This window comes from Mesoplodon mirus, assembly GCF_964341445.2.
Source record: "Mesoplodon mirus genome assembly, chromosome: 3".
NCBI classification, from domain to species: domain Eukaryota; kingdom Metazoa; phylum Chordata; class Mammalia; order Artiodactyla; family Ziphiidae; genus Mesoplodon; species Mesoplodon mirus.
In genome coordinates, this window is record NC_138978.1 from 31,648,412 (window position 1) to 31,659,135 (window position 10,724).

The window sequence follows — 10,724 nt, forward strand, 5'->3', positions numbered from 1 at the left end:
TGAGAGTTTTTATCAGAAATGGATGTTGAATTTTTTCAAAAGTTTTTTCTGCATCTATTGAGATGATCTTGTGCTTTGTATCCTTCATTTTCTTAATGTGGTATATCATGTTGATTTGTGAATATTGATCTATCCTTGCATCCCTGGGATAAATCCCACTTGCTCATGGTATACGATCCTTTTAATGTATTGTTGAATTCAGTTTGCTGATATCTTGTTGAGGATTTTTGCATTTGTGTTTATCAGTGATATTGGCCTGTAATTTTATTCCTTTGGTGTCTTTGTCTGGTTTTGGTGTCATGCTGGCCTTGTAGAATGAGTTTGGAAGAGTTCCTTTCTCTTCTATGTTTTGGAATAGCTTGAGACAGATAGGTATTAACTCTTCTTTAAATGTTTGGTAGAATTCATCTGTAAAGCCATCTGGTTCCAGACTTTTGTTTGTTGGGAGTTTTATGATTACTGATTCAGTTTCATTATTGGTAATTGGTCTGTTCATGTTTTCTATTTCTTGCCTGATTTAGTCTTGAAAGATAGTATGTTTCTAGGAATTTATCCATTTCCTCTCGGTTGTCCAATCTGTTGGCGTATAGTTGTTCATAGTAATCTCTTATGATCTGTTGTATTTCTGTGGTGTCAATTGTAACTTCTGTTTCATTTTTCATTTTACTTATTTGGGCCCTCTGTTTTTTTTCTTGATGAATCTGGCTAAAGGTTTGTCAGTTTTGTTCATCTCTTCAAAGGACAGGCCCTTTTCTATTGTTTTTTTTGTTTGTTTTTTTAGTCTCTGTTTCATTTATTTTCATTTCGATCTTTATCATTTCCTTCCTTCTGCTCATTTCGGGTTTTGGTTGTTCTTTTTCTAGTTCCTTTAGGTGTAAGGTGAGATTATTTGAGATTTTTCTTGTTTCCTAAGGTAGACCTATATTGCTATTAATTTCTCTCTTAGAACTGTTTTTGCTGCATCCCATAGATTTTGTCTCAAAGTATGTTTTGATTTCCTCTTTGATTTCTTCAGTGATCCATTGGTTGTTTAGTAGCGTGTTATTTAGACTCCACATATTTGTTTTTGCCAGTGGTTTTCTTTTAGTTGATTTCTAGTCTGGTACAGTTGTGGTTAGGAAAGGTGCTTAATATGATTTCAGTTTTCTTAAACTTATTGAGATTTGTAGCCTAACATGTGGTCTATCCTGGAGAATGTTCCATGTGTACTTGAAAAGAATGTTATGCTATTTTGGGGTGGAATGTACTATTTATTAAGTCCATCTGGTCAAATGTGTCATTTAAGGCCAATGTTTCCTTATTTATTTTGTGTTTGGATGGTCTGTTCATTGATGTAAGTGGAGTGTTAAAGTCCCCTACTGTTAGTGTGTTACTGTCACTTACTTATGTCTCATTATTTGCTTTATATAGTTAGGTGCTCCTGTGTAGGATGCATACATATATACAAGTGTTTCTTCTTATTGTTGGACTGATCCCTTTATCATTATGCAGTGTCCTTTATCATTATGCATTCAATTATGCAGTGTCCTTCTTTGACTCTTTGTTTTAAAGTCTGTTTCGTCTCATATGAGTATTGCCACCCCAGCTGTCTTTTCGTTTCCATTTGCATGGAATATCTTTTTCTATCCCCTTGCTTTCAGTCTGTGTGTTTTCTTTAGATCTGAAGTGAGTCTCTGGTAGGCAGCAGCATATATATGGATCTTATTTTGGTATCCAGTCAGCCACCCTGTGTCTTTAGATTGCAGCATTTAGTCCATTTACATGTAAAGTAATTACTGATAGGTATGTACTTATTACCATTTTGTTCATTGTTTTCTGGTTGGTTGTATTGTTCTTGTCTGTTTCTTTTTCTCTTGCTCTATTCCCTTGCGATTTGATGGCTTTTTAGTGTTATGTTTGTATTCTTTTTTCTTTCTCATGTGTATATCTTTTTTTTTTTTTTGCGGTACGCGGGCCTCTCACTGTTGTGTCCTCTCCCGTTGCGGAGCACAGGCTCCAGACACGCAGGCTCAGCGGCCATGGCTCACGGGCCCAGCCGCTCCGCGGCATGTGGGATCCTCCCGGACTGGGGCACAAACCCGTGTCCCCTGCATCGGCAGGCAGATTCTCAACCACTGCGCCACCAGGGAAGCCCTCGTGTGTATATCTATTATTGGGTTTTGGTTTGTTGTTATCATAAGGCTGTTATATAACAACTTATGTATATAGCAGTCTATTTTAAGTTGATGGTTGCTTAAGTTTGAGTGCATTCTAAAAGTACTACATTTTTACTCCCCCCTCACCTTTTATGTTTTTGACATACTTTACTTTTTAAAAATTTTGTATATTCTTTAATAATTATAGATTATATGATCTTACTACTTTTTTAATCTTCATACTAGGTACATAGGTGGTTGATTCACTACCTTTACTATATGTTTGCCTTTACATTGAGATTTTTTTTCTTCCATAATTTTCATATTTCTAGTTATGGCCTTTTCTTATGTTTAAAGAAGTCCCTTGAACATTTATTGTAAGGTCAGTTTAGTAATGATAAACTCTTTTAGTTTCTGCTTCTCTGGGAAACTTTATTTCTCCTTTAATTCTGAATGATCATCTTGACAGATAGAGTAGTCTTGGTTGTAAATTTTTTCCTTTCAGCATTTTGGACATCTCATGCCATTCCCTTCTGGCCTGTAAAGTTTCTGCTGAAAAGCCAGCTGATGGTCTTATGCAGGCTCCCCTATATGTAACTAATTGTTTTTCTCTCTATATCTTTAACTTTTGACATTTTAATTATAATGTATCTTGGTGTGGGTTTCTTTGGGTTCATCTTGTTTGGGACTCTCTGTTTCCTGAAATTGGATGACTTCTCCAGGTTAGTCAAGTTTTCAGTCATTTTTTTTCTTCAAATAAGTTTTCTGTTTCTTTTTCTCTCCTCCTTCTGGAGTCCTTGTAATGCAAATGTTAGTATGCTTGATGTTGTCCCCAGAGGTAAGCTATGCTCAGTTTTTTTTTCCCTTTTGCTGTTCCAGTGGGGTGATTTCTACCACTCTTTCTTCCAGGTCACTGATGCATTCTTCTGCTTCATCTAATCTGCTGTTGATTCCCTCTAGTGGACTTTTTCATTTCAGTCATTGTATTCTTTATCTCTGATTGGTTCTTTTTTATTTTCTTTATCTCTTCGTTGAAGGTCTCACAGTGGTCTTCCATTCTTCTCCTAAATTCGGTTAATATCTTTATGACCATTATTTTGAACTCTTTATCTGGTAGATTGTCTATCTTTGTTTTGTTTAGTTCTTTTTTTTTTTTTTTTTCTTCAGGTTTTTGTCTTGTTCTTTCCTTTGGAACAATTCCTTTGCCTCCTCAGTTTTCCTAGCTCTCTGTGTTTGTTTCTATGTACTAGATAGATCAGCTACATCTCCCATTTTTAAAAGCATGGCTTTATGTAAAAGGTATCCTATGAGGTCCAGTAGCACAAGGCTGCATGCACCCCGCTGTCGTGGCTGGGCCATGATGGCTGCGGGTGTGCTAGTGTGCAGGGCTGGCCCCTGACACAGCTGGCTATAATGCCCAGCTGTGACTTGCAGGTACTCTGGTGTGCGGGGCCATCTCCTAGGGTGGGAGCTGCTTTTGGAGGGGCTCCCAGTACCAGCTGAGGGAGCCTGCTGGGAGTGGCAGGATGGTGGGATGCTTTGGGCTCTAGTGCTTGCTGAAGCCATCTGCTGAGTATGATAAAGTAGGGAGTTGCTTTGGAGGAGTGCCAACTGGGGTGGATCTACAGGTGGACCTGGGGTGAGATGTGGAGAGTCATAAATGGTGCCCACCAGCACTGTACCAGCTAGGTGTAGAAGGTGAACAAAAAATCCTGGTGTTGCCCAGTGGCTACATAATCAGAGAAAATTACAAAAGATCCCTGACTCTCCTACACACACCATAAAATCAGTCAATGAATCTCCTTTACGTATGACCCAGGTATTTTTCAAACCACTGCCTCTGCAATGGGACTTGGAGCAAGAGCGTTTTTGCATGTGCCCTTTAGAGTGGAGTTTCAGTTTCTTACAGCCCTCTGGACATAAGTCCCACTGGTTTTCAAAGTTGTTATGGGGGTTTGTCTTTCTGGTGATGGCTCCCCCGAGGCTGGGGAGCTTAGTGGGGTTTGGACCCTTTGCTCCTCAGAAGGACCTCTACAGTTGTGATCTCCTCCCTGCTTGTGAATCCCTGCGCCAGAGGTATGGATCCTGGCCAGATACCATCTCCACCCCTCCTACCCATCTTAATGAGGATTTTCTTTTCATCCTTAGTTGTGGAAAATCTTTTCTGCCAGTCTTCAGGTCTTTCTCAGGGATGGTTCCTCTATGTGTAGTTGTAATTTTGGTGTGTTCATGGAAGATGAGCCCAGGATCTTCCTGCTCTGCCATCTTGTCCCCCTCTTGTAAGATTGCTATTTGAAGTCTTATTAATATTAAATAGACACATTACAGAAGGGTAATTGCAAATTCTAGACATGGAAGAGTGTCTAGTGAAGCATTTAACATTTAAATGCTTTTCTTTATTGTCAGGGCCAGGTTAAAGGCTCAACTCAAAATTAGAGGAATCACTTCTATTGGGTTTTTTTTTTTCTTGCTGTGCTGCGTGGCTTGTAGGATCTTAGTTCCCAGACCAGGGATCAAACCTGTGCCCCCTGCAGTGGAAGCACAGAGTCTTAACCATTGGACCGACAGGGAAGTCCTGTTTTATTGGCTTTTAAATTAGAAATTCTGATTTAATTGGTCTATAGCCCAGATAATCTGCATTTTAAAACGTGGCAGGGAATTTAAATACAAAGCCAAGGTTGGGAATCACTGATTTAGAGGCAACAGATAGGTCAATTCCTAGTTAAAAGGAACTTGCTTAACTTTTAAATCTACTGTTTCTAAAACTTTTTTTTTTTTTTGACCAGAGTGCTCCATCTTAGCTAACGTCAAAACATGAAGGAACTTAAACCTGACCTAGAGTATATTATTGCCTTCATACACAGTAGAATAATATCAGCAGTGACTGTTTTATTAGAAGGTTTATGGTCTTGCATTCCAGAAACAGCCTATTAAGTAATAGTTTGTTTTTAATGTTTAAAAAATTAATGTTGTTATTATGGAACTAGAAATTACATTTATTAATTTTGAAGAAAATTGTAAGTTCTAAAATTCCCCAAATCAAGCTGTTACTTCCTTGGGAAAAGAGTGGAGTATATGTTTTCAATGTGAGAATTTTAAATTACTGAAACTAAAATCTATAAAGAATAATTGTGATGTTCATCGTTGTGTTAACTTTTTTCTCAGTTGCTCCTTTACTTTAGAAAATACTAAGATTATCTTGCTTTTTCACCATGTGTCCATGTCCTCTTTCCTTTATTGTGTTCATATATAGCCCACTTTATGCTCTTAATTGATGTTAATTCAGGGAGACAGAGGCAAGGAGGCAACATTTCCCTGTTTTCTGATTAGGTGCTTTACCAGATTGGTAATAAATTTAGCTTCTTTTTCTGAATGAGCAGCTAGCAAATTATTTAGGTAGTCTCTAAATGGAAAACTGAATGACTTTTGTTTAAGTCATAACTAATACAGGAAGATGGGGAAAGTTCTGGATCAGTTGTTAAAAGTATCTATAAGAAAAAAAGAAGAAAACCTTTTTCCTCAGGTTTTCAGATCCACCTAATACTCTCTTGAAAATTGAATGGAGAAAGTGGGAAAGAAACAGCCTACCTTCCATGTCTTCACCCTGGCTTCTTTCTTTTTTTTTTTTTTTTTTTTTTCCAGTACCCGAGCCTCTCACTGTTGTGGCCTCTCCCATTGTGGAGCACAGGCTCCAGACGCGCAGGCTCAGCGGCCATGGCTCACGGGCCCAGCCGCTCTGCGGCATGTGGAATCTTCCCGGACTGGGGCACAAACCCCCCTTTTTATTTTTTTTAAGATTTTTTTTTTATGTGGACCATTTTTAAAGTCTTTATTGAATTTGTTACAATATTGCTTCTGTTTTGTTTTGGTGGGGTTTTTGCTGCAAGACACGTGGGATCTTAGCTCCTCAACCAGGGATCAAACCCGCACCACCTACATTGGAACGCGCAGAGTCTTAACAACTGGACTGCCAGGGAAGTCTCACCCTGGCTTCTTTCTGATAACCCTTGGCCTCTGCAAAATTCTGTTGGTGAAAAAGGGTTTGCTCTTTCCTTATCAAATGGTCAACTTACTGAGAATTCCTTTTCCCAACAAAGATTTCATTTCTCATAATACTATGCAAATGAAAGAAACTTAAACAAATGCCCAGTGGACACGGGTGCCCCACAGGAGAAATATTTTCACAGAAAGAGATCAACTTCTGTCTTGATCTCTACTATAGAAGAACATATGGAACGCTTTTTTCTCTTTATTTTGCTGTGGCTTAACAACCCTATGCCTAATAAAATCTCTTAAAGTCAGGCTCAGAATTGAGACGTACTCTCAAGCATCAATGCTTTTTGTCATGCTGCCTCCACTTTGGTGAGAAGGGAAACACAAATTTTACAGGACAGGGACTTTGTTTGATTAACCCAGTGCTAATCTGGTGCCTCCATAGGTCCTCAATAAATGTTGAACCCGTGAGTAAGTGAAAGGAAGGGAGAGGGAGTGAGTGACTAGAAGCAAAGCTCATTCATTGGGTGTCTTAAGACTTGAAGAAAGACTTTTCTAATACTTTGATTATAATTTCCTGTCTCAAGATAAACTAACTGTTGGCAAGAGGAAACGAAGCGAAGATGATGAGGTTCCAGTGGGTGTGGAGATGGCAGAAAATACTGACAACCCACTAAGATGCCCAGTCCGACTTTATGAGTTTTACCTGTCCAAATGGTAAGTGATTTTCCTCTGAACTAGATATAACACACTGCAAAAAATAGTTAAAATACTATAGATTTCAGAAATGTAGTTGGTCTGTAACTCTAAACAAGGATTTACTTATAATTTTATTTTTTCCCCATTCTCATATCTGCCTGGATTTTGAACGAAGAAACAAATTGCTTTACCTTGGTAAATTTTTTTCCCAAAAATCTCTTGAAAAGCAAGAATCACTGCCATTGTTTGATCTTTACAACTGTCACTCAACTTTATGTGATATCTAAACTGCTGTGAATTTATTGATTTATATAGAAAAGAAGGGGAAAAGTTGTAGTACTACCTCTATAAATAGGAAAACAATTTATTTTTAAAGAATTGAAATTTTTTGAGTGGTGTTTTCCTTACAGAAACTTTATGACTTTAAAGAGTTGTAAGATCCACACTAAAGCATTTTTTTCTCAAAGAAATATAATCACTGGGTTTGTTCTTTGCTAATGTGTATTGAGTGCTCTTGGGATTCATTCCAGGACATTGGGCACTGAGGATATGTGGTTCTCAGCCATAGTGTCACATGTGAGTTGAATTATTTGTTACTCCTGGTAATGTTTTAAGTACTAAAGTTTGAAAGATTTATACTTTGTCATGTATTAACATTATACTCACTTTCAATCCAGTGTGATTCTTGAGTGTGGGAGAAAATATACAGTTACAGGTTGCTCCTGGAGCGTAAATGCCTATAAACTTATTTATCTCTGTGGGTGCATTGTTTATTAGTCACAGTATGGAAAAGTTGAGAGCCGTTACATTTAAAGAGTAGTTACATATTTCCTATACTCTCTGATCCCAATTTTCTTTCTTTTTCTTTTTTTTTCCTGTGGATAGTTCTGAAAGTGTGAAGCAGAGGAATGATGTGTTTTACCTTCAACCTGAGCGCTCCTGTGTTCCAAATAGCCCCATGTGGTACTCCACGTTTCCAATAGACCCTGGGACCCTGGACACCATGTTAACACGTATTCTCATGGTGAGGGAGGTACACGAAGAACTTGCCAAAGCCAAATCAGAAGACTCTGATGTTGAATTATCAGATTAAAGTGGAAGTGGGGGTTCCTATTTTCATACACGTTGGTATGCACCAAACTGTGAATGCATCCAGCTTTGGAAAACGATCTATAAGTCCAAGTCCTCTTGACTTGATTATAAGATAATGGAAAACAGACAACTCGTGAACCACAGTGTGGATGTACAAATGAAAATTGAAGGAAAGAATATGAACTAAGAAATGTTGTTCTTTGGCAGTGATATAGTTCTTAGACATCTTCAGAATGACTAACCAATTTCTCTGAGTGGTGCATAATCTTATTTTGTTTGGGAATAACAAATTGTGGAATATTTTTAAGGAAAACTGTTGTATAAAACTCTACCATAGTAACCTTAGACCTTAGAGAGGTAGCTTTGGAGTGAAACCTTGGCTGCAGTAGGCTACTTGGGCAAGCCCTATGTAAAAGTCAGGGGAGAAATCAGTACAGAGCTAAGAGTGGCATCAGATGAGGACTGTGGGACCCAGACTTGAAGACCCAATAAAAATACTCAACTTTTTTTAAAAGGTAGAGAGTGAAGTGGTCTTGATTTTGATTTTCACTGCCAAGCCAATTCTGTGAAGGATAGAAGCCTCTGGTGCTTTTGCCGTGGGGTCCCTCAAATCAGGGGAAAAGGCCTTCACTGCTGTTCATGCAGTAATGTGTCCCTTTCACTTTCTGGGTCTAGCCTTCTCAGCTGTGGGTCTGGATGTGGGTAAATTAAGTTCAAGGGGCTGAAACTCTGCAAAATGATGATGCACACAGAAAATCTGTGGAGCCCTTTAGACCCCAAGTGTCTTGAAATGTTTGTAGAAAACCCACTGAAATGCCCACTTCTCTGGGTGTCAGCCTTTATTGCTGCTGTCCCACAGCATGAGCTGTGGTACACAAAAATGGGGGTTTTCCTTTTGTTTTCATTTTATCCCCAAATGGCAGCTTTTCTCCCATTGTTTTATCTTCCTGTTTCCCAGATAATTCCTATCATTTTGTTTTTTGCACCAGTTTCTGGAGGCCCTTGTCATTTCAAAAAGAAGAGTCTCTCTCCTTACTCTGGCAAGCCTGTGGGTGATTCCACAAAGACACAGTGTTACTTAGCTATCAGAATTATGGTAGAAGAGGTCCTAGTATATTCCTATATAAAGCATTTGGAAGATGAGCTTGTTGCCCTAAGAAACTTGAAAATAGGATTTTGGGGTCAGGATACAAAGACACTGACTGTCTTTCATATCCACAAGCAGGTCTTCTTATAGCATTATTCCAGACTCTAGCTGTTTTAGTAGTTCTATGAGGATTGCAAGTCCTGGGTGTGTTTGGCATATGGATCCTTCTTCTTCATCTCCATTCTGTTTCTTCCCCACAAAATTTTGAATCAAAGCGTTTATGATATTGGCCAATCACAGAATTTCATTAGCTGAGGTTAATTTGACCCTTTAATAGAAATGAGAGAAGTCTAAAAAGCCTCTTAGAAACTTTAACCTTGAAAGACTTTACAATATGTCCCATTTTTCAGATGGGGGTGACAGGTTGTTTTTGTTTTTTGGGTTTTTTTTCAATAAATAAACTCTTTAACTACAATAAAACTTTAAAAGTAGGCCTTTTGACATTGTGTACTTATGGTTCTGTCCCTCTGCCTGTAACAAATTTTGTTTTTGTTACCAAGAACTATGTGAAAGAAGTAAATCTGCCCCAGTTCTGTATGATTAATTCCATCTGTGTTTGTCATTTCTGACTGGAAAACTTCTTACTTCCAGACCTTGTTTGATATGGAGGAAAAACAGTTGGATTGTCTGATAAGTCTGCCAATAAACTATCCAGAAACATCAGGTGTAATAGTCCCCAGTATACAAATTTTATGGTTTATATAAACACTAATATTTCCCCTTCTGTAGAAAAACAAATATATGGCATAGTAGATAAACTATTATAAGACACTAGAGAGAAAAAAAAAATCTGTATCTTTTAATTGAGAACAGCCAATATCCAGGTAAATGGCTGTACCAGGATGTCAATTGCATGTTAGTCCACAGAGTTGTCCAGATCCTGAATTAATTTGTAAAAGAAAATATTAATTATTGGTCATTCCTCATAAGCATAGCCATTGATATGTGTGTCTGGTTATTTGCTTTTTAAAATTTTATTAAAATTATGTTAAATTACATTTTTCCCCCCCAGGGGAGAAAAAATATCAAACAAGAGAAAACATTAAATTATCCATTCTGTTCTTTTTTGTTTTTTAAACACTTGGTTTTCACCTTGCAGAAACCACAGAAATATTCCCTTAGAATAAAACAGTATATTTGTATTTGATGGGTGAATTATTCCTTTTTGTTACGTCTTGAAAGAATTTTAAATATTTTTTCCTGTTTGACCCTATTGGTATGACCCAACAGATGGCATATTACAAAGAAAGAGAGCACTTTTCAGAAAATTGTTTGATTTTTACTCAGTTCAGAAAACATACTGGTCACTGCAAAATCTTTTCAAATTTTTTTTCCCATCAAAGACTTGTTCTGATTTTTAATCTGTTAACTGTATTCAAAGCCCTGAAAGCTAGAAGTATCAAGTATCATGTATATATTTCATTTCAGGCAGACTGTTTTTTTTGAGATTCACAAAGCTTGCCTCATTCAACTTGAATCATTTTGAAATCATGAAATTAAAATAAAGAATATATCCATTCTTAAGTATAAATACATATTTAATTTGGGAATGTGAGACTAAGTGGCATTTTCCTTAGACTCTAGAGCTATATTGGTATTGTGCAAATATACCTTCAAATTCCACAGATTGTTTCTATCTACCTGCCCTGTGGCATTCC

At 37.5% G+C, this 10,724-nt stretch overlaps 1 protein-coding gene across 9 annotated transcripts in view; it reads left to right on the plus strand.

The window, feature by feature from the left end:
• Positions 1-9,729, plus strand: part of ZMYM4 (zinc finger MYM-type containing 4) — a 181,361-nt gene extending 171,632 nt beyond the window's left edge. For all 9 annotated transcript variants that reach the window (XM_082613599.1, XM_082613598.1, XM_082613601.1 and 6 more), the window contains 2 exons: positions 6,716-6,845; positions 7,713-9,729. In XM_082613599.1, coding sequence (XP_082469725.1) covers positions 6,716-6,845; positions 7,713-7,920 — 338 coding nt within the window. In that variant the 3' untranslated portion in view covers positions 7,921-9,729. The remainder of the gene's footprint in view (positions 1-6,715; positions 6,846-7,712) is intronic.
• Positions 9,730-10,724: the final 995 nt, after the last annotated feature.